At 46.5% G+C, this 26,175-nt stretch overlaps 1 protein-coding gene across 9 annotated transcripts in view; it reads right to left on the bottom strand.

Moving 5' to 3' along the window:
• Positions 1 to 26,175, bottom strand: part of NRP1 (neuropilin 1) — a 174,936-nt gene that overhangs the window by 37,898 nt on the left and 110,863 nt on the right. For 7 of the 9 annotated variants that reach the window (XM_047755603.1, XM_047755597.1, XM_047755598.1 and 4 more), the window contains 5 exons: positions 23,329 to 23,660; positions 17,751 to 17,895; positions 13,709 to 13,813; positions 9,085 to 9,144; positions 3,306 to 3,443 (listed from right to left, as the gene is read on the bottom strand). In XM_047755603.1, the coding sequence (XP_047611559.1) occupies positions 3,306 to 3,443; positions 9,085 to 9,144; positions 13,709 to 13,813; positions 17,751 to 17,895; positions 23,329 to 23,660 (780 nt within the window). The remainder of the gene's footprint in view (positions 1 to 3,305; positions 3,444 to 9,084; positions 9,145 to 13,708; positions 13,814 to 17,750; positions 17,896 to 23,328; positions 23,661 to 26,175) is intronic. The other 2 variants (XM_047755601.1, XM_047755602.1) reach the window with 1 other exon arrangement.

The following is a 26,175-nucleotide window of genomic DNA, read 5'->3' on the forward strand; positions in this document are numbered from 1 at the left end:
TTCGGAGGTGTTTGGGAGGTATTCTTTCACTCTACGCACGAGGGCGAGTCCTGCGTCAGCAGTGGCCAGGTGGAGGGGCTGTGTCCTTGGCTACGTTCCTCCCTCACCTGGCTGTTGATCTGATATGGCTTCTAAGCACTCTCTCTCTCTCTCTCTTTTTTTTTTCCTGGCTTTTAGGGCTGCGCCCGCGGCAGACAGAAGTTCCCAGGCTAGGGGTTCAGTCGGAGCTGTGGCTGCTGGCCTATGCCACAGCCACAGCCAACCCCAGATCCTTAAACCACTGAGTGAAGCCAGGGATGGAACCTACGTCCTCATGGATACCAGGCAGATTCATTTCCTCTGAGCCACGACGGGAACTCCCTCCCTCCCTCCACGGGAACTTAATAAAAGCAGCGGGCGGGATGATGAAAGGAGGGTGGAAATCAAAACCAGGGCCGGGCAGTCTGTGCTGATGCTCTCTGCCTCTGAGAAGTGTCCCCTGTGACCATGCACTCAGTCACCCCGTGGTTCGTTTCCTCCCACTGACTTAGCAAGGGGTGGTCACCTGTCTGTGTAGCAGTACCACTCCACTCAGCCTTGCCTCTGCCCGCCTCCCCTCCCCTGCCTCCCCCACGCCCAGAGCAATGGAGAAGAGGGAGGCTGAGGATGGTCCCTGAGCCAGGCCTGCTTCTCTGCCCCCTCCTGCGCTATCTTCACCCCCTGCCGCTCCTACTGCCGTGGGGCACCCTCACCTGCACTGTAACCCATCCCTACCCGCAAATGGGCGCCTCCAGGGTTGGCCTCCCTCCTTTGCACCTGCATCTCCAGTGCCCCTCGCAGCATCTGCCATGGAAGCTGGCGGCTCCAAAGCATTTGTGCAATGGACCAGGGGAAGATGAGGGTTTCGGAAATCCTCAGTAAGGAGGGCACGGCTTCACTGTCAGAGGTCAAGTGCAGAAAACCAAGTGGGATCCCTTTGACAAATTCAAAATCGGGCCACAGGCTCTTTTACCTAGATGGCATGAATTTTCACAAATCTCCACTGATTTTGCAAAGTGCTACCCACAATATGGGTGGGGCTGTGTGCCTATGTGCTGTGTGCGTGTGCTGCATGCCTGTGTGCTGTCTGTGGGGCTGTGTGTGTGTGTGTGTGTGTGTGTGTGCTGTGGGGGCTGTGTGCATGAGTGCCTGTGCGCTGTGTGTGTGTGCTTGTGTGCTATGTGTGAGGCTGTGTGTATGTGTGTGTGTGTGTTCTGTGTCGGGCTGTGTGTGTGTGTGCCTGTGTGCTGTGTTGGGACTGCGTGTGTGTGTGTGTGTGTATGCTGTGTGTGGGGCCGTGTGCCTGTGTGCTATGTATGGGGCCGTGTGCATGTGTACTGTGTGTGTGCATGTGTGCTGTGGGGGGCTCTTTTCATCCAGACTTTTCCATGTTAACAAGTTCCTGCCTTTCAGACTTCATCCTCACCCACCTCTCTCAAGCTTGTGTGTCCAGGGCCGCGGGGGCTCTTTCTAGTGGGGGGGGGCACCTGGCAGCTGGCACCACTGCCGAGTAAACCGGGGTGTCTGGGAGACAAAGGAGACAAATCCCCCTGAAGGAATCGCACTCCTCAGCTGTTAGTCTAAGACAAGCCCGCCTTTCCCGACACGCCAACACCTAAAGCGCTGATATTGTTCCTTTCGGGGGTTTTCTTGCACTTCTAAGTCGGGAACTTTCTCTCCGTTTTCTCAATTAGCACTGTACTTCGGCAAGCCTTTTAGCTTTTGTCTCTGGCTAACGTAGCTTTTAACCTTCTTTGAATGTCAGATCTGACTGAGCCACTTTGCTTCACTTTGCATCAATTTTTCTACCATTACTGCCTTCATTGTAGCTAATTGCATTTGGTTAATTTGATGCCATTTATATGTACAGTGCCATTTACAGTCAAAGTATTTTAAGTTTTCTGAAACTGCCTGTCTTAGGCCTCAATGGAAAGTGTCTCAGAATTGAAGGAGTCCAATTTTATCCAATTTCCTTGTCATTCTCATTAGGAAAGGAGGGAGCTGTGGTGGAAGGAGGCCTATTCAACCTCCTTAATGGCCAGGAAAACACGAGCAGCAAAGTGGGCAAGGCGTCAAGCACCCTCTGCCTGCCCACCAGCCCCCTGGCCTGCTCAACCCCAACGGCAGCATGGCGCACCATGCCTAACTGACATTTCTCAGCCTCAGCACCTGCCCCTCTGGGGTCCCATGTGGGAAGCCACGACCGGAGTAAGCAGCCCTGTTGGTGTCACTGATGAGGGCAGAAGTCTGAAGGCTGGGTATTTTTGTGAGTGTGTGTGTGTGTGCACATGTGTGTTCTCTATAGAACACTCCGGGCTCCTTATACCACACCCCCAGTTGGGTGTTAAAATGACCGGGAAGAAATAGGACGGCAGTGGATAAAAGAGGTATCCTGGAGTGGCTAACCACTCCCCTCTATCCCCCAACCCTAATTCATCTCAGAAGCAAATTAAGACAGGAGGTAGACTGGGCTGTGAGCTGGGGTGTGGTGAGACTTCTACCTGCTCGGAGGGAATGGGCTAGTTTTAGAATCTTCCTCAAAGGGACAAGAGCTCCACCCCACTCCAATCCACTACAACTTAAAGGTCAAAAAGGTCAGCCTTAGGCTCACTTATTGTTTCTTTCGCCATAAAATAAATGATACCGTATATGTCCCAACTTGCTTCCAAACAATCCAGCGTCAGGATGCTAGAGATAAAATAAGAGTCCTATGATTTAATCATTGTGGAAGCTAGGCTATGTACGTGGAGGGTCCTTTCACTGTTTTTCTACCTTTGAGTACATCTGAAAACGTTTAGAAAAGGTAGAAAACAGGTACTAATTCATACACACGGATGTGCCCAGTCTGCTGTTTACCAGAGATGTCAATCAGTTGCCAGATTTAATCAGCACTCTCTATTCGGTGGCCTACGTGAATCTCTACTAGAGAAGGGCATCTTGTTAATTACAGAAAAATAAAAATGTAAGCAAATGTGCTATAGCATTTTCTTTCTTTTTTTAGAGCCGCGCTTGCCAGCATATGGAGGTTCCCAGGCTAGGGGGGGAATCAGACCTGTGGCTGCCGGCCTACACCACAGCTACAGCAACGCCAGATCCTCAGGCCGCTGAGCGAGGCCAGGGATCAAACCCACGTCCTCACAGAGACATCATTGGGGCCTTCACCTGCTAAACTGCAACAGGAACTCCTGTAGTAGTTTCTAAACTCCTGAAACTGCAGACCCCGGCAACTGCCCAAAGTAACACTTTCTCTAATTCAAAGAAATGAGCCACAGTGAACCCTCCGTTACCTGTGTGATCCTGAATTGGCCCCGTCTTGCTGGTCAACACGCTCCATTTGAGCTGCACGTGACTGTCATGCTCCCAGTGACAGAAGGTCTTGTGAGAACCCCAGCCAAACTCACAGTTAAAACCATACGTTGGAAACTCTGTAGGTAGAAAGGAAAAATGGAGACAAGCAGAGGAAGACAGATATAATGACTTAGGTCAGAAAGGCCCTTAATTTGTTTATGGAAAGCATGATTTATGTAACTTAATATCTGTTTAAATTCTGGGAAATCCAAAAATCCAACGTTACCAGGAAACTCAAAAGATGCATGGAGATGTCAAAAGGTTTGCAAAATCACATTTAGTAATTTTTTTTTTTAAACCCAGCTCCCAAAAGATTATGGACTGCCTGTCAACTTGGGTTTTACATAAAACTTCCAGGAAGGTTCCCTTGCAAAGCTTGTCTGTGACATCTGTAGCATTCGCCCCGTTTCCACAATATTTAATATGAAAGATGGTCTGTTCTTGAGGATGAGTCATATAAACGGATATCCACCAACGAAAAGAATCTTAATTAGAGACTGACCCGTGAACCTCAAAAATCTAGAAACGTGACTTGGCTGAATATCTCACCCTGGAAGTTATCTGTATTCTCGCCACACCAGCATAGGCTCCAGGATTTTACTGTCAGATCGCTGAAGCATTTCATGAGATTATTTTTTACTTCTGTGCTTTATATCAGGTCAATTAATTTCAAGTGCAAGTCTCTGCTTTTCAAGTGAATTTTCAGATTTGCATAGAAATTGTTCACTCCACTTAAAACCTCAATGCAAGGTCCAGTAAAGCCAGAGCATATTTGAATAGGTACCCATTTGTATTTTTTTTTTTAACCTTCTAAACGCTTCCTTTGGAATCTAAAAAGAAACTATGAACGGCTTCTCAGGAATGATTTGCCTTTTGTGTTCTACCGACAAGGTGCTATTTGACTGTGAGATTTTTATGCAACCTCTATAGCCTTATTTTTTACTGAACCCCTTTTTTGGGAAAGTAGCTTAATTTTTTAAGGATGGGGAAAATGAAGTCTTTGATGCTGGGAATTTTGGGGGGGTAAACTTGAGCTAACAATGAAAATAATTCTAAAGGTAAAATTCTCCGGCTCCTGTCGGTCCCACTCTTCCATCCATAAAATAAACACATGACAGTGGCTGTTTTCTCTAATGAGGGAGGGTCATCGATTTTCACTAAGTTCAGGCGTCCACGAGATGGCAGCATTGAAACGGGGACAAAGGTGCCCAGGGCAGCTTGCCAACTGATCTAAAGAATAAGTCTCCAAACAGTCTCCCTGTACAGTAATGGAAGTATGGTATTATAACCTGTATTAGCATCAGGTTGAGAAGCCTAACTCGTTTTGATCTTTTCTTTAACTTCGTCTAAGTGTTTAACACAGAGATCTTGCTTTCTTCTAGGAGCCTGGGTTCCACTGCCCCTCCCCAACCCCGACAATGGCGGGGGAGGGAGGGTTTCAATGGAAAGATGTATTGAACTGATAAGGATGATTTACTTTGCCTTCTTGGTTTCCGAGGAACTCTTTTCAAATGCTAATGTGAAACTTGGAAGGAAGGCGCACAATACGCGTGATCAAAATCTAGCAGGATGGATTCTCCCTCCCAATGACAGTGTGACCCACCAAAGGGTCCACAAGGCCAGCTGGGGAAGGGAAACCCAGCAAAGCCACCTGATGTGCATAATGTGAGCATTTTCAGTTAGTGCAAAGGGCTGTATTTCACAGCAATAGTGTCACTGGAGAGATATATTCCATGTCTACTCCATCATAACCATAAAATAGGACTTTTGAAAGCGTGAGAAACCCTCTCCAAAATCTGCTCCCCTTCTGTGCAGCAAGACTGAATCCAGGAGATGAAGTGTGGTCAGCTGGACACTGAAGAATGGTTGAACTCTGGATGTCAACCCTCATGGTCCCGGAATGTGGTGTTGCGTAATCTCATATTAGAGAATGTTAATATTGGAAAATGCGACTACGTGTGTGGTTTGGGGTTTGCTCCTTAAATGTCATTTATAGGACATGTACAAAGAGGAGGGGAGTGGGCCATTACGGCATACACATTTCTGGTTATATTGGCCTTGTTAATACATTAAATTTATTATATAATTTATAGAAAACCACACCATCCATAAGTTGGCTATTACTCTTCTGGTGATATCATAAAGTATGTGAACTTGGGTATTTTTGTAATGGCCAGGACAGAGGACAGCTTTGCCTGAAGGAGGAATTCAGGCATTTCTCCTGCTTCAGTGAATGGAAATCAGGCTTTACCTTCTACTGCTTCTTTCCAATCTATAAATTTAACATGATGATCTGCTCTAACTTTTTGTATTTCACCACTTGTTTATTTTCTTGTTCCAATCATATAATTTATGGCAATCTTGTTAAATTAAAATAATTTTTTAAAAAAATCAGTGTCTTTTGTGGAGATAGGAGTGGAGTCAGAGTAGCTCACAGCTGAAGATTCAAGCCTGGCTAAAAAGACTACTGAAAACTGAAAATACACACCAACATTTCTAGAAAGGGGGGGAAAAAGATAGGCAGAGAAGAAAAGAGAAAAGAGCAATGAAATGAATATACAGGACTATGTGTGTGTGACCTTTCAATCTTCAAAATAGTACCCAGGCCCTGTGGCTGCACGGTTCTCATTAAATTCATTGGGAATAATCTGGCTAAATCCCCTCTTGACTCTTAAAAATAGCAGGAAACAATATTTTGAACTTAAAACAAATTGATAGCTGCTGTGAGCCAGCACTGGCTGTGCCTGGTGGATCTAGCTTGCCTGCAATTAGATCATTAGCACTGTATATGCACAAGGATTTGATTTTCAAATCTGGTCTTCAGAACTTCTACGGAGTATGCGTGCTCGCTTACTCATAGGCTGGTCTTTCAGTGGGAATACGTGGAGGTGCCCAGGTCCATGTCACCAGAGGTCACACACGGACTCTGAACTATTCCATGGAATGTTTGAGGATCCTTGGAAGGCATGAGGCTTCACCCACCAAGCAGAGCTTGATTTAAAATGCAGGCTTCTCATCAGTTCCTGGCAGAGCATCAACAGACTTTTATGCATCTAAGTACAACCCAGACAGTATATGAATATTATATGCCCCCTATAATGTTATATATATGCTACATGCCCCGTATATATAATATATTGAGAAGAATCCTCAATGTGAAATCTTCAGATTCTGATTGAGTCTCCAGTGGCTTCAGCAAGTCAGATGATGAGGACAATTTAGGGTCTGATTTGCTGCTGCTTGTCAAGGTGCCTGCAGGATAGGGGGGATCCAGGTATCAGCAGGTGGGTACTCTTCTCCACGGGGTGAACACCTCAGTCAGACCTGGCCTCTGACTCCACACACACTCAAGTCCTAAGCATTGGCTTAGCCAGGAGGTGACAGTGAACAGAACTCCTCGAAGAAGTCAGACAGTTCACCACCCACAAATGAAGACCTTGGGAACCAGATTCATGACTCGGGCAATGGAAAAGAGGAAACCAAGCTGAGCTGGAAAGGGCTCTGGGGTGACTGTGAGCCAGACCACCCCTACTGGTAAGCCCTGTGGTTCTGTATCAGAGAATAACAAACCTGACTCCATTTTGGATCTATCCCTTTAGCTCCAGCCCTTGTGCTATGCTGCCTGTGCTTGGGCATGCTGGCTCTGCACCTTTTATAAAAGAATGCTGCCTATAGCCTGAAATTCACAGAACAGCCCATTCTCAAGGCTGACCTTGAAAGGTGTAACACATATAGAGAAAAAAAGGTGCAGATCAGAAAATAACAATGGTCTTGTTGGAGGTTTATAGGAATATTATGATCAGACTTATGTGGACGCTGCAGGAACAAAGGATTCCTGTACCAAGACGTTTGCAACCACCAGCTACGTCCCTTTCCCTTTTGGTGTAAAAGAAGTCTGAGTTCTAACTGGGAGAAACATGGTTCTTTGGACACTAGTCCACCGTCTCTGTCTGCTGGCTTTCTGAATAGAGTCACGATTCCTTGTCCCAACACTTGGCCTCTTGGTTTATTAGCCTGCCAAGGGATGAGCAGTATGAGCTTGGGCTCAGGATAGTTTGACACAAATTTGTTCAGATGGTAGTACCTCTGCCCTTGGACCACAGCTCCTCTGTGAAGCCCTTATGCCAGTGGCCTTGAACTCTTGCACAAGTCAAAAGTTCACAATGCTGTTCCTACTCTTCCTGATCGGATATTTCAGACCTCTGACACTGAGGGAGAGTTAGCCTGTTTGGGGATCTGATATACCTTTCCATTTTTGTCAAGGCTGTTGTATAAGCTAGCTGGCAACTTCCTAGTGGTTGTAATGAACTATCTGACAAGAAGAAAAACTACAGCAAGAGTGAAAATATTTGTTACATTATTAGAACTTTGCTTGTTCACTTCACCCTTCTTCCCTGTGACAGAGGGTCAGAGAGAGGCTGCAGGCAGTTCCCCCCAGAAAACCAATCTGATGGGGCTGAGGGTGAAGAGGAAACCGGGAATTTCCAGTGGGAAAGACAGGAAGCAAGCAAGAGGCAGGTCCACCCAGGAGGCCTGGATGGTCAGCCAATCCCTGAAGGCCACGTTTTATAACCTGCAGAGATGTGGGCGGGGCCTCTGCATTGTCAGAATTGAGGCGCGCACACTATTTTCCTCTCTCATCTTCAGTATTTGGGCTTGTTTGAGCTGAGTGGTAGCAGGGATTCCGGCCACTCTGAGCACACCCCAGGGCAACCTGGGGTTAAGTTCCACCATAGGGAGGTTTATTTTGCAGTTTAATCAGGTCGAGAGTGACAGCACCCTTTAAGGAAGGATGCTAATTAGAGTGGTCCTTTCTGCCTTCTGCTGGCCGGGGGGGGGGGGGGGGGGGGGGGGTGGGGTGGTCTGCTGTTGAGGAAACACTGATGTACACCACATGCCCCATTAATAAGTGACCATGGAGGCCAAGGTTGAGTGCACGTCGAGAGAGGAAGTGGGAGAAGCTGGTGAGCTGACCTGTTCACCTCAGTGCAACGATTAACTTTAAAGTATGTAAAACCTCTGTTTGCTTATACAGACTGTTTCCCCTCGTGTGTCGGTGGGGAAGACTTTCAAAACATACTAACAAAATACAAGAGAGTGAGGAGGAGGCCCCCGTTCCCCTGTGGCCGGGCCCTGATCAACATCAACCCGGGGGCTCTAAAAGGCATAACGAGGCTCTATGAATAAAAGGCTTCGGAGGTGCCCTTCCCGAAGATGCGCCTTTCCTGGTGCAGTGCCAGCTCTGGTTTCCTGCACCCCTTCCCATGGCCCGCCCACTGGAAACGCAGCTGTAAAACTGCCAACTCCGTGGCAGGCAAAACTGACAAACTTCGCCTGTCTCGGATTTGCAGAGTGGCGATGAGAATAAATAGGCAGGCTGCTGCCTGGGAGATTTCCTTCTCCTGAGTTTGCAAACACAGTCCGGGTCCTAGATGTGCAGCGTTTAAACAAAGTATGTTCCTCAGTTCCTTCCGAGGAGAGCGGGGATTGTCACCATTTGGCAGTGACTGATGGAGAAGGAAATCGCGCTTCCTGTTGCACATACATGTGGATGGAAGGAAGGGGGTGTCGAAGACTCCTGCTTGGGGACCAGATGCTGGTGGCACCTCTGCTAGGACTTTGAGGGGAATGGGAACTGACAGGAGTGGGGATGCGCTATTTCAGGGGGAGAAGACAGGTACAAGGGAAATGGACCACTTTTTCCCTTGTATTTGGTACCTGATTGTATAGTGCTGTCTATGATGGTTGGCTTCTCTGTGGTCAGCACGGTGGTCCCTCCTGAAACACAAAGACAGTAACATATGGAGATGAGAAGAAAGGCAGCATTGCAGGTAATATGCAGCAGAGATGCTGTATGCATAGGTACATCTGTCAGAGGCACATGGTTCCTTTAGATCATCCTGGATTCCAGCTATAGGAACTGTCTTATTTAAATTTTGCTCACCACAGTATCAAATTCAAATAAGCCATTATTTTTGACCCTACGTACTTATTCATCAAGCATCCAGGCGGTATTCCAAGGGCATTCCCTGACTCCCAGACTGAGTGACGCTCACAAACTCAACAGTGAAAAGCAAAGGCCTCCCAGGGTCCTTAGCGACTCGGGTATTAAACTTGACCTGGACCTCTAAGCTTCAAATAGTTTCCCAAGGCTTCAGATGTGTGCCTTTGGAGGGGTGTAGGGAGGGGAGTTGCAAAGGCTGGTCCCCACAATCTACTTTCAAAACTGAAGGTTTCAAGTGGCTGGCAGTAATTCGCCCTTCCTTTGGCTGCTGTGGTTGTTTATTTTTCCCAAGGACAAATATTCTACCCAGGATGTGGTTCAGAGAAATGGCAGGAAGAGGGGAAAGGGGAGACACATTTCTTGACAGTCCCAAGGCAAGGACTGCACAAAATACCCCCTTGGACACTGCGAACTTCAATCAATCCGTGTTGACTTGTTGACTTGAATTTCTGGGAAATTTAGCTTCATCCTCTTTGCTCGGGTATCTTAGCTCGGCCATTTCCAGCTCTTCATCACGACACTTTTATTTTTTTTAATGTTTTAATTTTTTTTTTTCCTTTTTAGGGCTGCACCTGCAGCACATGGAAGTTCTCAGGCTACGGGTTGAGTCAGAGCTGCAGCTGAGGCCTACACCACAGCTACAGCAATGCGGGATCCAGCCTGCATCTGCGACCTATGCCGCAGCTCACAGCAACGCCAGATCCTTAGCCCGCAGAGCAAGGCTGTGGATCAAACCTGCATTCTCGAGGATACTAGTTGGATTCCTAACCCCCTGAACCACAATGGGAACCCACCACCCTGCCTTTTTTAGAGTTTGGTTTTAAAGTACTGTTTTTTGTTCTTCAACCTGCCCGACCACAGACCACAAGCATCACCTGAGTGCTAATTGTAACAATGGTGTGCTGTGTGACTCAGAGGCTCCCTCCAATTCTGCCACTTACTGCATTCCTGAGAGAGAAAATCCTGGGAGACTCAGGGTGATGGCATGAGTGGGTCTGTGTGGGCTGTGGAAAGTTGGGAAGCTGTAATAAGGTGCCACTGTCCACCTTCCAAGAGTATCATTCAATCAAGATTTAGAGCATCTGTCTTCTGGCCGAGCCCTCGTTCCATCCTGCAGCTGCAACGGGTCAGAAATCACCCAGATCATGAATCACAGCCGGGAGACTGTGCTCTTGGAATGGCCTGAAGATTTCTGAGCTGGTCAACGGCAGCACCTGGTCGTTACCCTCGCTCGCCCAGTAAATGTGCTGGCTGAGCGGTCACCCGTGTGCGCGGCCTCGGGGAGGCGGGTGCGAGGAGAAGGAATTATATATATTATGGGTTAAGCAGGTGAATCTGTAATGGCAGAATTGGAGGGAGGCCAGAACACATTAGCATTCCATTCCCAGTGGCCTCACAGGAGAGAGACTCAAGGTGAAAACTCACTTTTTAAAACCGATATGCACCGTTGGTTTTGTTAGAGGTTGGGAGTCAAATTCTGCTGTTGGGTACACACAGATCCAATGTGAAATTTGGCCTCCTGTGCCTTTGAAGCCAGTTGTATTATCTAATGACTTCAAAGGCATTTGCAAATGAGTAACTTCAAGGGTGAATTTTCATCTCGGCAGGTAAAGGAAAGGGGAGCAAAGTCTTTCCTTATTTCCCTGCGTTTGGTACCGTTCTCCTGGAGTTCAGTGTGGTTTGCAGATAATGAGCATTCTGCGACAATCCTTATCTCCAACTATATCCCTCCTAGGTCACCCCAGGAGGGGCCACTGAGGTGAGACCATCAGTGTTAAGGACCCAAAACCCTGCTTAAGAGAGCACGGATTCCAATCTCCATGTTCCGGCCATCAGGGTTACAGGGAGAGGGCTTTTACTTGGGTTTCAGGACACTGAACACTCAAAGTTTGCAGCTGTGACAGAAAGAATGAGGAGGAGACAGATGTGTGTGTGGGCTCAGAGGTGAGATACTCACCTGTGAAAAGGTACCTGGTTAGGGGAGGGCTGGGCTGCTCGAGCACCATTCTTCAGAAAAGACTAACAGAGCTTCGCAGAGCAAAAGAAATTTTTCAAAAGGGACAAGTTGGCCATAATGCAGTGTGTACGAAGCACAAAAATGCCTCTGAATTGTTTTTAAATTTAACAAATTTGTTTTCATTAAGAAATTTTTTTTTTGTCTTTTTAGAGCCGCACCCATGGCACATGGAAGTTCCCAGGCTAGGGGTCGAATCGGAGCTATAGCTGCCTGCCTAGGCCATAGCCACAGCCATGCAGGTTCCAAGCCGCATCTGTGACCTACACCACAGCTCATGGCAACGCTGGATCCTTAACCCCCTGAGCAAGGCCAGGGATTGAACCTCATGATACTAGTTGGATTCTTAACCTGCTGAGCCACAATGGAAACTCCTTAAAAAACTTTTTAATTGAAGTACAGCTGGATTTACGATGAGGAGCTTCTGGAATCACCTCTTCTTGATGGGGGAATGGAATGAACCTTATCAGCATCCCTGGAAGTTCTTAACATAGGCACATATTGATCACATTATGGAAACAAATCTGCTGGCTTGAGAAAATGACTTTTTCTTTCAGCCAGGGTAATATGTAAAAATAAAGAAATCAGAATGCATTCCCCCCCCATCTACCCCACACATGATTTTTAAACACTGGCGAGAAAGTACAACCTTGGACTTTTAAAGAACTGCCCGTGTTTCCATTCTAAATGACCCACTTTCTGCGGTTTGGAACTCACTGCCATCCACCGTGTGCTCCAGGCTAACCTCCTTGGCCTATTTCATTCACAGGCTTCAGTTTCAATTGATTCAGTCGTGAACGGATGCAAAAATGAGATGGTTGGTTGTTTTGATATGAGGAGTAAATCTGAGGCTGTCTCTGATCAATATTAAGTGACCACTTTAGGGTTTATAAAGGAAAGAACCTCTCCTCAAGAGGGTAATTGAACAGGGTATATTCTCTGATGACGGCAGTCATTCCTTTTTATGAGGAATTTCACTACGGATGTGTGATCGGGGTTTGCAAAAGGCCTGAGGTTTGTGCAGAGTGTTTACAGGCGACTCTGGGAAGTTTCCTTAGGACCTGCTTCAAAGACTGGTGCTCTGTTTTTGACATCAGCTGTACGGGTTTCAGCTGGAGCTTGACATCTTACAAAGACAAGACCTCTGCATTAATTAGAATAATTTTTGTGGCTTGCGGCTACTTATATACAAGATTTGTTTTCAAAAGCCCATAGCCATGTAACATTTATTGGCCATAGGACTGTAAGTGATTATCCTGGAAATTTGGAGGGAGAGAGTTTAGGAGGTGGGATTTAAACGTAAACCCAGTTCATGGCGCCACATCTGAGCTAGATTTTAGCCCTTATTCCATCAGAGGGCAGAGCTCTCTTGCTCCCTCAGAGGAGAGCTTTTGAAGTAATTGGAAATGGACTGTGGGACGTTTTCTTCCAGATTTTACATGACTGTGTTAGCCAATGACATGGCACGGTTATGAAGTGACGCGGTAACACCTTCACTTTCCCCATGGAAATGAACTGCGTGAGCCCTGCATTGAAGGGCTCATGTTTAAAGTCAAATGCTATAAGAAACTGTGTTTGGACCTGGGTAGCAGTAAAGGGCCCACGGCACCTCTGGCAACAATAGGGTGAAAATCCCAGTGCCTTGGCGAATTTCCAAATGGTGCATCACATTTTTCCAATTGCCTCATGCTTCCTCCACTGGTCCAAATGGAAGGGAGGGTCACTTTCTAGCTTTTAGTTTTTTTAAGATATTACAGAGAAATCCTTTAGAAGAGTCAGAGAGGCATGTGACACACTCCACTCCTGATATATTGGCTGCGGGGTGGTGAGATAACAACTCATTCTGCCTTTGCAAACTGTCATGTGAGATGAATCTACTAAAGCCTAACTTAAAAGCTGCCTTCCAAATATAAGCTTCATTTCGCCAATGAGCTGGATCAAGGATCCACTCAAAACATTTGATCCCCGGTAGAAAATGAAAATAAACCTTTTCACGTGTGTGGTTACGTACGGGTGTTATATGGGTTACTGGGGCGGTGGGTTGAAGATGAGAGTCAATGTAGGTGACATTCAGCCATGGAGAAATGCTTAGTCAATGAAGACAATCCCAGCCTTTGGCTCTGAAAATGGCTACAATGATTGTTTCGAATGGCTGTGGCTGTGAAGGACAATTTGTTTCCACGATGACATGAGGAAAGGCCGCCTCCACCCCGCCGCCCGCCGCCGGGCGGATTTACGCAAACACCGACAGACATTAATCAGCTGGTCTCAAGCACAACATGAACTGAAACGGCACAGCAGTGGGATGGAGATGGTTTCTGCACCTGTGAGCTGGAAGTCATCACCTGTTCCGCTGTGGCAGCTGGCCTGGTCGTCATCACATTCATCCACCAGGTTCCCATTGGGAGTGGTCGGTCCAGCTGTAGGTGCTGAAACGAGATCCAAGGATTATTTTCTCACACCTCTGAAATGTATCCTCCAGCCCCAGTTGCGGAATCTGCTGACACGGGTGCAGAAAACTCTAATCTGTGGTTAGGAGGCCAGAAGTGTGGTTTGCCTCTCTTTCAGGAGCGAAAGGTATACTTGGGTTTTACAGAATGCATTGGGGATAGCTAGCTATGTTTTGGTATTTGATCCTTATCTCCTTAGGCGGATTGGCTGCCTTAGCATCTTTCTACATCGTTATCTACATAAACACCCTTTTTCTGAAAACTTCTTGATTTCTCACTGGTTATTTATTCATGACCGTGGAGCTGAGAACTTTGATGATAGCGATTTTGCTTGAAGTGGTTCGCCTTTTATTTTCAAGGCGCTAGACGATTCACTTGTCTGAGTTTTTTTATATTCTTGATATTCATGAAGTTTGTTAAGTTTATATTGTAATTTTCTTCCCCAAAAGGGAGTCTCAGCATTCGCTTTTAGTACAATATTGTTCTTTACTTATTTTTTTTTAAAGAGTGACTCCATTTCTTTGTGTGTGTGTGTGGGGGGGGGTTTACTACTTTTTTGAAAAATTTCTTTAATTAAAAAAATTTTTGCTTTTTCTCAGGGCTGCACCCACAGCATATGGAAGTTCCCGGATTAGGGTTTGAACTAGAGCTGCAGCTGCAGGCCTATACCACAGCCACGGCAATGTCAGATCTGAGCTGTGTCTGCAACCTACACTGTAGCTTGTGGCAATGTCAGATCCTTAATGCACCGAGCAAGGCCAGGCATCGAACCCACATCCTCACGGATACTAGCTGGGTTCTTAACTGGCTAAGCCATGATGGAACTCCCACTGTTTCTTACTTTTATTTTTTTAATCAAATTTATCTTTTAGGGTATAGTCGATTTACAGTGTTGAGTCAATTTCTGCTGTACAGCATAGTGACCCAGTCATACCTACATAGACATTCCTTTTCTCATAGTATCTTGACTCCATCTCCCTCTAAGTCAGCTTCTTGGCCTGGGGCCTGGGAGCCCTCCCTGCAGAGCAGGTGTCTGGGAGTCCCCTGGGGTCATTTTACCCGAACTCCCAGAGGACCGCATGCCACCACTGGCAGGTACTCCTCTAGCTTTGAGTTTGTAGTTGAAAAGTAGCCGACATTAATCAAAGACTGCTTTTGAAGTTCTTTACATTGAGTTCTGTCTATTTTTTTTTTTTTTAGCCTGTTACTCATTTTTGCAATCTGTTTAATATTTTACAGTTTTCGGCATTACATTCCACTCGACAAGACTTGAGATAACGGACAGTTCTCTTGATGTCTGAGAACCAGACAAGATGCTGGGAATGGGGGCCTGTTCTCGATTGGCTCCTGGCCAGTAGGAATGTGCTGGTAACTGCTGCTTTCTCAATAAAATTTTGACACTGTTTGTTGTTATGCTAAAGGACTGAGCAGAGTTATAACAAATGCAGACACACTGCTAATTTCAACTTCCTCAACTACTCCCTGACACACACCAGCAATAACTAGGCAATCACCACTTATAGATAATGTACACACCATGCACGCATATAATCTAGACTTTGTAAAATGCATACACACATATTTTGGGCTCTACTTCTTGCTACTACTGATCAGCAGAATCCTCTGCCAATCCAGATGCTTGCCTTTAAAAAAAAATTATTTTTATCGTATTGAAGTATAGTTGATTTACAGTGCTGTGTTGGTTTCTGCTGTACTGCAAAGGGATTCAGTTATGTATACATATATACACACATTCTTTCCCATTATGCTTTATAACAGGATACTGAATCTAGTTCTCTATGCTCTACAGTAGGGCTTGCTGTTTATCCATCCCACATATAATAGCTTGCATCTTTGCTAAACTTTACTTGCTCTTGTAAGTAATGTGCCACTTTTAAACTTGTTATTCATCTTGCTGGTTTTTCCACATTCCTTACGGTACTTATAAAGGATGAGTCTGGCATCGCGAGTGGCCCAGGGTAGTACCTGGGTTAAACGGAAAAGGAGAAACGGAGTCCTTTTTATGCCCCACATTTTCCTACTTGAAAATATGTTTCTTTTGTGGTTCTCTAATGATTTCTTCCATATAAGTGCTGGCGCCAGATAGGATGGGCCTTCACAGATGGTGGTGTTGGACCTACCCCCCTTCTCTCTAACTCCTGTAGAACAAAGTAAAAAGTTGATGTTTAATAAGGGCCTGTTCATTGTTTTAAGGATGAAGAAAAACACTCCCTTTCACCAACTGTGTTAAGAAGCTCTGACAGTGCTTTCCCAGGCTGTTGGTTCCTCGAGCGGCTCGGGACGACTTCCCCACTTCTGCGAGTGCCTGCAAACATCTGCGGCAAATCCCTTCACCACCATTTCTACCTCACCACAGAGCTGACACTGGCAACCTGCCACCAGGCTCAGTCTTTTCAACCATCCGTCATTCCACCTCCTAAATCAGCGCTGCCTTCCAGAATGCACGCTCAAGCCCTGCATCCAAGCAGCAGGCTCCCTCTTCCAGATGATCCCCTTGCTCAGCAAACTGAACGAGCACGTCTGCAGTTGATTTGCTCTGCCCATCCCTTCTCTTTCTTGGCATCTTTGCCAAAGATCTGGCACATGGTCATTCCCGGTCTGTGTTGAGAGGGACTAGGTAGATATTCTGAGGTCTGGGACATGATGACAGCTCTGGAAACAACTAAACTACCCAATAAAGGATGGCAGATAATGGCCTGCTTTTAAATAAACACATAGAAAAGCAGCTATGAATTATGCGCTAGCACGGTGATTTACAGCTTAAGATTCTTTAGTGCCTAAGCAATGTTTTCTGATATTTAATAGGCCCAGGAATGCAATTATATTTGGGTAGCTCAAAACACAAATAATTTTGAAATCTCAAGAAGGTGATATTTAAAAAGCATCCTTCTAAACAACGCTGAGCATATGCTCAATTGGTTAACATCTGGGTACCAACAAGAGCCATTCTCTGAGCTAACCTAGAGAGAGACCTTTATGGGGATGAAAAGGTTGGTATAAGGTTACTCGTTTATGCCCAAATCTAAGGCAGATGGGACTTTCAGTGCACAAAAGCACAAAATCGTCCACAGAGCAACCATCCTATTATCTTTTTCAAACACTCATCTCATTCACAATGTGATGAACGATGCAGAGGAGAGGGCAATTCTAAGGTCAGTGTCAGATCTGAATTTGTCCTTGATGTGACCTTCCTATGATAACCTAAGTTTATGCGGAGCATCTTTAAACCGACCTCACTATCCATTCACACTCATAGATTATCTCCTGGAAGTTTTGTTTCTCTGCAGCAGCCTAAGAAATTCATCCTAGAGAATGTCCTGATGTTTCTGTCAAACGCTGCTTCCTGCTAGTATGTGATGGCAGTCCACACTGCAGATGGAAACGCGGACCAGTCACAGACCTCTGAGCAACACTGAGAAAGTCCAGAAGTCTGTGGCTGCCACGGGGATGAGGGAGCAGGAGGGAGGGGGGCCTGCTTAACGGGTAGGGGGTTTACTTTGGTGTGATGGAACTGCTTTAGAACTGGGTAGAGGGTGTTGGCGGCATACGTGGTTGTCAGTGTACTAAATGCCACTGAACTGTTTACTTTAAAAGAGTGATTTTTATGTTATGTGAATTTCACAATACATCATTAAAAAAAAAAAAAACTCAAAGAAGACAACCCTCAGAATCTGAGGAGTGTTGAGCAAACGACCAAGACAAAAGTGGGAGGGGAAGGCACTGTTTCCCGCAGGGAGCTGAGGGTGGAGCCTCAGGGACCAGCAGAAACAAGAGATGCAGGATCAACCCAGGGGGAGAGGCGTCACTTTGCAGCAGCACCATCAGGGACATGAACACGGGAAAAAGGAACCCAAAGAGCTAGGGAATGAGAGGGGGCTCTGGGAACCAGGATTACCTTCCACCTCACAGCCCAGCAGCTCCATTCTTAGCCCCAGGCCGCCGTGGGTGGCTCTCTCCGGGTAGATCCTGATGAATCGCGTGGAAAGGGGTGGAAACGTCCGCAGCTCAGGTGTGTCGTAGTTGTTGTTGCCTTCGAAAGACTGCGAAGCGGGAGAAAACCACCAGGTATTAACAAGACCTCCTCCAGGACTCTGCACAGGACAGAGAAATGGGCCTCACTCTACCACTTCCTTAACGGCTGCCGTTCCTTCCTCAGCGAGAAGGACACCTCTAAGAAGTGACAGATGCGGTTTCTCAGGAACTCTGGAGGACACACTGAGGCTATCCCAAATGAGACACATTTTTTTTCTTTTAGGGCCGCACATAAAAGTGCATTTGAAAGTTCCCAGGTTGGGGGTCAAATTAGAGCTGCAGCTGCCGGCCTACCCCACAGCCACAGCAACGTGGGATCCAAGCTGTGTCTGCAACCTATAGCACAGCTCACGGCAAGGCTGGATCCTTAACCCACTGAGCGAGGCCAGGGATCGAACCCACATCCTCATGGATCCTAGTTGGGTTTTTAACCCGCTGAGCCACAATGGGAATTCCCTAATGAGACACACTGTTAAATGCTATGCTGATGTGCCTGGGAGAAGCCACACTTTTACCACTTCTTGGAAGTGGAGGAAGATGACTCGGGAAGAGAGCCACCATTTCTCAGAGCTTATACAGACACCACATTTCCAAGAAGTACCCCTCTTACATTCCCTTAAGAGAGTGGGTCCTGCTTTTGCTACAACTCCATCCTCTAGAAGAGCGAGGAAGCACATTCCTGGGGGAGGAGAGAGTAAATTCCACGTAGTACAAGTGCTGTGTGGTCAAGAACTTGGGTTAGTGCAACTGCTGGAACGGCTGTTGACGTAAGCAGCAGCATTAGCTGGAAGCGTTCACAGGTAAAAGACCTCATCTCAGGAAGGCGACAGGGTCCTGACCGCTAACAAAGTGATGCTCTGATGTCTGGCTGCCCGACAGTGAGTTAGCACCTCCTGGTGACAGACATTCCTAATGTGATGTCCCTGTGACGTGTTCAGAAGCCAGGCCGTTACTGTCCTGCTGTTGCTGGATTATTCCATTTCCCTTTTTACATTGTTAGGAAGGTTAAAATCCTCGAGCGGAGTTGTAAGAAAATAGAGCAGTGACTAGACCTGTTTTCTTCTTCAAGAAATAGATAAGCCTGCCTGCGTCCTCTTCTCCCAACAGCATTCCTGACTCTGTCCAGAATGGGAAGAAGGAAGGGAATTAGAAAAGTCAAAATGCCTTATCGCTGGGAGTGTCTCTTTATATATCAAGCACATGTGATCTTTACGGGTGCAAGGCATTGTTCTAGGGCTTAAAATGTCTTTGCTCACTTAATTCTCAAGGCAGCTCCAAGAGGTAGGTCCTATTATTACCCTCCTTTTACTGAGGAGGCACAGGGAGGTCAAGGAGCTTGCCCATGGCCTTGGGATTCAGAACTAGCCATTTTACCTGTTGCCCTTTACCACGCTGCCATTAGAAACAACCTAGTTTGATCTCCTTATTTTAATGGAAGACAAGACTGAAGTCTAGGACACTGAGGTCTCTTCCCACCACGGCACATTCAGCTCCCTTGCTTTTTCTTTAAACGGAGCACAGTTTGGGTTTCCCAATTTGGGAGACCTGATTGAGCGGGTGGCCATGTCCGTCCCCATCAGGAGTGGGATTGAGATATCAGAAACCAGCCAAAGCTGCCACCATCCTGTGGTGGAAATATCCTGGCCAATCAGGGGACACAAGAAAGAGAAGGCAGACAGGGTGGGAAGCAGTGACATAACTGGAGGTTCCCTGACTTCTAGAAGTAAATAGATCAGCCTTTTCCAACTCAGACAATCTAGGAATCTAGAAGTCGGGGGCTGAGATAGACCTGCTTCTCTCAAAGTTTCCTCCTATCATTTTCACAAGCAAATTCACTCCTGAGGCCCGACACTCCTGATAGAACTGCAGTTGCTGCCGCTAACTGAGAATCTGATATATATCATCATCAGGCCCAATGAACTGTCCCAAGACACTCATATGAAAACAGTGTTCCTATACGGGCATCTTCCATCTATGTTAACATAGCTCCAACAATCCTAGCAGAGAAGTACTTGCAGCTACGAATCCCAGGCTCTTCCCCTTCTTTGAACTTGAGCAAAGAATCAGCACAACATAAATAGATTATAAAGGCTGGCTGTAATGAGCAGGGAAGAATAATAGCAAGGGAGGGCCGGATGGAAGTGGGCTAAGTTTGCTAACTTAAGATTGTTTACTAAATATCTTTGTGTCCTTTTGCTAACCATGCTTTAGAGGAAGAGGGCTTGCAGTGTTTAGAATCTATCTGCCCCTGGAAAGTCTAGCTGACTCAAAGACTCTAATACACCCCGTCTGTCATGCACTATTTAAGGGAAGGAACTAAGGAGAGGGCACAGAGGATGTGAAATCCATCCAAGTGCTATGCTCCATCACCAAACACAGTGCTCCCTTTACCATTAGGTAAAAGGTACTCGGCATCCTAGACAGGCAGCTTTCATTTGCAAGTTTTACTATAGTAAGTTTTAAATATCTCTGTGCCATTTAGAAATACATACTGGTCCTAAAAGGAGGGTTTAACTAGTTTCCTTTTTCATCTTGAAGATTTTATTCCAGGGGGATGGACATGTTAGGAATCACAGATTAGGTGCCATGTAAACGACTGAGAAGTTTTATGGTTTAAATGCATAGGAAGATAATGATGGATAAGTCATATTTTAGCAATAAAATCTAACATATTCAATCAATCTTGAATGGAGTGTGTTTTTTTGGTTTTGGTTTTTGTGGGTTTTTTTTGTTGTTGTTGTTAAAGCCGAAAGCTCTGGGCTGGCTTATGGTGAATTCTACACCTGACGGACTACAACAGCTTGCCAGCTTTAGACCTGATTGCAGGAGAGCAGATTAGATAACGAGGGCCAGGAAGCACAGGATGCAGCCTATCCAAAGCATATGGTAATTTGTTTTCCTTCCACCTTAGAACCCTAGGGTTGAAGGACTCAACAGCACACACCGCCAGGCTTGGGAAGTTGTTGGTTTGGAGCCTATTCACACTTGGTGATAAAGCCACAGGGCTCACCGCTCCTCAGAAAAACTCTTCGGGGAACTCCAGCTTCTGAGGTTTATTTTACTTTTTCTTCCACCAAAACAAGAGGCGCAGACATAAAAGGGGAAAATGAAACGGACTCAAGAAAGAAAGTAGCTGCACACAGCTTTTTAGAAACCACTGGACGTGGTTCAGAAACCACAAGTTCACCCGGGGCGACATGGGAGAGGAACGCTTACGTTTCCTACAGCGTCAGCCCTCACGGTGGCCTGCACACCACTGCAGAGCACAACCCGTGGGCACAGGCGTCTCTGCAGAGCCCCCACACCCGGGCAGAGTGGGAGCTGGCTGTGTAGACCCATCAGGAGATAGATGGGTCCCAGGCTGAGCAACCGTGATTTGTTCCCTATGGACAGATGACTTCCAGATAAAAGCTGCATCCTGCTTGGATAAAACAGAGACCACCTATTTCTTATTCTTGAGGTCAAGGAGATCTCTGGAACCACACACTCCCAGAAAGGTTTCTCAGGGGTCAGAGAAAGGAGAGCACCAGACTACAGCACATCCTGTCACCTTCACAGAGACCCTTGCGCTAGAATCCATCCTGGCTGAAGGATGCACGTGCTCACAGGGCAGGGCCCAGAGTCAGGCCACAGCCCGAGGAAGCAAGATGAGTGGCCAGAGGAGGCCGGCACGGGCTGCCCCCATACAAGTGATTTAAATGATCTGCGAAGCAGGGGTGGCTCTCTTCCTCTCTGTCTGTCTGTCTGTCTCTCTCTCCACACCCCCGGCCCCCAAACTGCCTGTGCCTATGCTTCCCTACACCCTGTCTTCTCTCTCCTCTCTCTTTAAATAAACACTTAATTGCCTCACTACCCTCAGTCTCTTTGCCGAATTCTTTCTCCAAAGGGACAAAGTTCCGGGGACCTACATCAAGTGGTTAGGGTTCAGCATTCTCACCTGACAGCCACCCAAGAACAGTTGCACAGCCTGGCTTTTTCTCCTGCCTGCAAAGCTTTGGCCTGAGTTACTGTATTAAGCCATATTCTCACCCTCTTAGAGTGGGAGGGAGGATGACAATCTGTTCAATGGGCTAAAATCCTTTCACAAAAGGAGTAAGTCCTCTGCGAAGCAAGGCTGGAAAGGCAGGGACCAACAGGCCAGTTGTCCTGGGGGGCTGGAGTGGGGGGGGGTGTTAACATAAGTTGAAAACAATTCCCACATATAGTTCTGCGTACAGAATGGAATTTCTGTGGGCTGTTCCTTATTTGAATCTGAAACCAGCTTCCAGACCACCCAGTATACTTGGGGGCATCCTTTCCTAGTTGGTGTTCTGCGCTCAGGAAATGCAAATAATATTTAACTAGCAGCTTAAGTAAAACAAAATCACTAAAGAATATCTGTTTTGCTAAAACAAACAAACACAAAAACAAAAACCACGTTTTCTGGTGAAGGTTGGAATATTTCCTTTTTCGCTAGATCAAGGGCCAGCTGCATTTTAAAAGGTTCAATGCGTTAAAAAATAGACTTAAGCATTATTCACGATAGCACAAAGTTAGAAGCAAGGGAAGTGCCCATCAATGGATGAATAGATAAATAACACGTGGTCTGTACATACAATAGGATATTATTCAGCCTTAAAAAGGAATGAAATTCTGACACAGGCTACAAACATGGATGAACCTCCAGGCCGCTGTGCCACGTAAAATAAGCCCGTCAGGAAAGGATGTGTATTGTCTGACTCCACTTCCATGAGGCCCCGGAGCAGTCAAATTCATAGAAACAGAAAGTGGACGGGTGGCTGTTCGGGGCTGGGGGAGAGGCAGGTGGAAAGTTATCGCTGGGCGGGGACGGAGTTTCAGTTTCGAAAGATGAGAAAGTTCTAGAGATTGATTGCACAGCAATGTGAATACACTTAACGCTACTAACTGTACACTTCCAAAGGTTAACGTGGCCAATTTTCCGTTATATGTATTTCAGCAGTTACGAAATTTTTGAAAATTGTAAAGCACTACAGAATCTAAAGACTCTTTCATTAAAAAAATTAAAATTTGTAAAAAAAAAAAAAATACACTTAAGGGATGAGTGAGAGAAGGGGACTGGGGCAGCAGGGTGCTCACTCAGCTCAAAACCTGCAGATTCTGAGTTCCTACCTGGTGACCCTGAGCCCCTGGCTACGCCCTCCCCACCGCCCTGTCCCCTGGATCTGAGCCACCTGCTTGCTGGTCCCTAATGGAAGGAAAGGTGACCGGCCACGCTTTCCTCCCGTGTTTGTCTGGGATGTGGTTTCCGCATCCCCTTCGCATCTTCCTTGGAATCAGAGGCCACCACTCGCCCCCGCAGATCCCACGGCTTGCAGGAAATGAGAGGCCCCGCTTCCGCAGGAAGAGGCCAGGGTCCTGGATTCGCCTCAAGGCCTCGGGGGAAGGCCTCCTCCTGGCGCTGCTCCCGCCGCGGGTCTCACCTTGGCCTTGCGCTTGCCGTCGTCCATGATCATCTTCCAGTCGGAGCCGTTGTTGCTGTAGCCGATCTTGAACTTCCTCATGTACACCTTGTTCTCCCGGTGCTTGCCCCCCTGAATGATGATACCCCGCACGATCTTCTCCTCGCCCAGGTCCACCTGGAGCCACTCATTCACGTACGGGTGAGGGGCGGGGGGCAGCGCCCAGCCAGAGCGGCTGGTCACCAGGCGGATATTTTCAGGCATCCAATTCCTGTCCCCTTGGTTGGACGCTGTGATCTGGGAGTCGGAAATAAGTCCGGACACCATACCCAACATTCCAGAGCAAGGATAATCTAGAGAGGGAATAGATTATGCAATGTAAATTGACTTTCTAGAGGTCTTTCTAACATGCTTAGAAAGAGAATCCAGCATAGCGAATAAAAACATCGTCTGACCCATTCGTATATGTCTGGAAATGTCTGGATCATCTGACATTAAACCAGAGCTTCCTCTGCCTCCTCGCACACGCCCTGCCCTGTACACTCACAGCCCAATAAAGAAAATCTTCAGTAAGAACATTCATTTCTCCCTTTTTGAGTTTTTCCAAGATTAATGTCAAAATATTGATGTTGAGTCCCTTTGGTATCTGGAAGATACCCCTAGAGCAAGTATAGGCCCTGCCTGGTGGAAGTTCAGTTTATGGAGGGCTGGCGATGTGGCCATCAATACACTCCACAGCAGGAAAGTTTGCAATAGAAAAGTAAAAAGAAAGTGATGAGGAAGTGACTGGAAGGAAAGAGCTTGAGGCAGGCTGAAGAGACAGGTGGGGCCTTTGAGAGGGGGGCACTTCTGGAGTGAGGTTGAAGGAGGGGCCCATTCTCCTCCCAGGTGTCCCCCCAACCCATTTCTTATTGCACAAGCATTTTGCACACAAGATCCCACTGTCACTGCAAACATCCCAAGTCCAAACAGAACCGATCCTCTCCCCTTGACACTGGATCCCTTTAACTAACTCTGTACTTAATGGGTGGAATCCTAACTAGTCATCTTGTCTTTCCCTATTTTCCATTTTCCATTTCTGTTCTGCTACCAAATGCTGGCACATTGGTCCCTATATTAGGCAGCGTACTACACCTGCCTTACCATCTCCATTTCTTTTGGTATCATCTTGATATGAGCTCTCCTGCCCTACATGCTAAATGGTCTCCTGGCTGGCCTTTCAAACCCCAGTTTTGAAACAACCACAGCCATGTCACCTGTTTTTTTCTTTTTCTTTTTCTTTTTAGGGCCACACCTGTAGCATATGGAAGTTCCAGGGCTAAGGGTCAGATCAGAGCTGCAGCTGCCTGCCTATGCCACAGCCACAGCAATGCCAGATCTAAGCTTCATCTGTGACCTATGCTGAAGCTTACAGCAGTACAGGATCCTTAACCCACTGAGCAAGGCCAGGGATCAAACCCACATCCTCATGGATACTAGCTGGGTCCTTAACCTGCTGAGCCACAATGGGAACTCCCCATTTCACTTTTCATAATTTTTTTTTGTCTTTTTTAGGGCCGCTCCCTCGGCATATGGAGGTTCCCAGGCTAGGGGTCGAATCGGAGCTATAGCCCCCCCCCAACCCCCCGCCTACACCAGAGCCACAGCAATGCGGGATCCCAGCCACGTCTGTGACCTCCACCACAGCTCACAGCAACGCTGGATCCTTCACCCACTGAGCAAGGCCAGGGATCAAATCCGCAACCTCATGGTTCCTAGTTGGATTCGATAACCACTGCGCCATGACGGGAACTCCCCATAATTATTATTATTTTTTATTTTTATTTTTTTTTGGTCTTTTTTTGTTGTTGTTGTTGTTGTTGTTGTTGTTGCTATTTCTTGGGCCGCTCCCACGGCATATGGAGGTTCCCAGGCCAGGGGTTGAATTGGAGCTGTAGCCACCGGCCTACGCCAGAGCCACAGCAATGCGGGATCCGAGCCGTGTCTGCAACCTACACCACAGCTCACGGCAACGCCGGATCATTAACCCACTGAGCAAGGGCAGGGACCGAACCCGCAACCTCATGGTTCCTAGTCGGATTCGTTAACCACTGCGCCACGACGGGAACTCCCCCATAATTATTTTTTAAATGTCATTCTCATGCTTAAAAATCTTTCATTGCTAAAGAAAATAAGCCAGACGCAAAGGGACAAATAATTGCATTATTCCATTAATACGAGTTACCTAGAATAGTCAAATTCATACAGACAGAAGCTAGAATGAGGGGAGAGTTAAGGTTTAATGGGTAAAAGTTATAGTTTGGGATAATGAAAAGTTCTGAAAATGGATAGTGATGGTTGCAAAATAATGTGACTAATAGATGTATACTTAACAATGGTTAGAGTAGCTACTATGGAGAACAGTATGGAGGTTTCTTAAAAAACTAAAAACAGAGCAATTCTACTCCTGGGCATATATCCGGGAGACGATAATTTGAAAAGACACATTGACCCTAATGTTGATAGCAGCACTATTTACAACAGCCAAGACATGGAAGCAACATATGTATCCAACAATAAATGAATGCATAAAGAAGATGTGGTACAAATATACAATGGAATATTACTCAGCCATAAAAAAGAACGAAACATTGCCATTTGCAGCAACATGGGTGGACCTACAGATTGTCATATTAAGTGAAGTCAGCCAGACAAATATACAATATTGCTGATATGTGGAATCTTAAAAAAATGATACAAATGAACTGATTTACAAAATAGAAACAGACTCAGAGACTACAAACTTGTGGTTACCAAAGGAAAAAGGTGTGGGGGGGGATAAATTAGGCAGCTGGGATTAACAGATGCACACTACCATGTGTAACATAG

The sequence above is a fragment of the Phacochoerus africanus genome, chromosome 12 (genome assembly GCF_016906955.1).
Source record: "Phacochoerus africanus isolate WHEZ1 chromosome 12, ROS_Pafr_v1, whole genome shotgun sequence".
Taxonomy (NCBI): domain Eukaryota; kingdom Metazoa; phylum Chordata; class Mammalia; order Artiodactyla; family Suidae; genus Phacochoerus; species Phacochoerus africanus.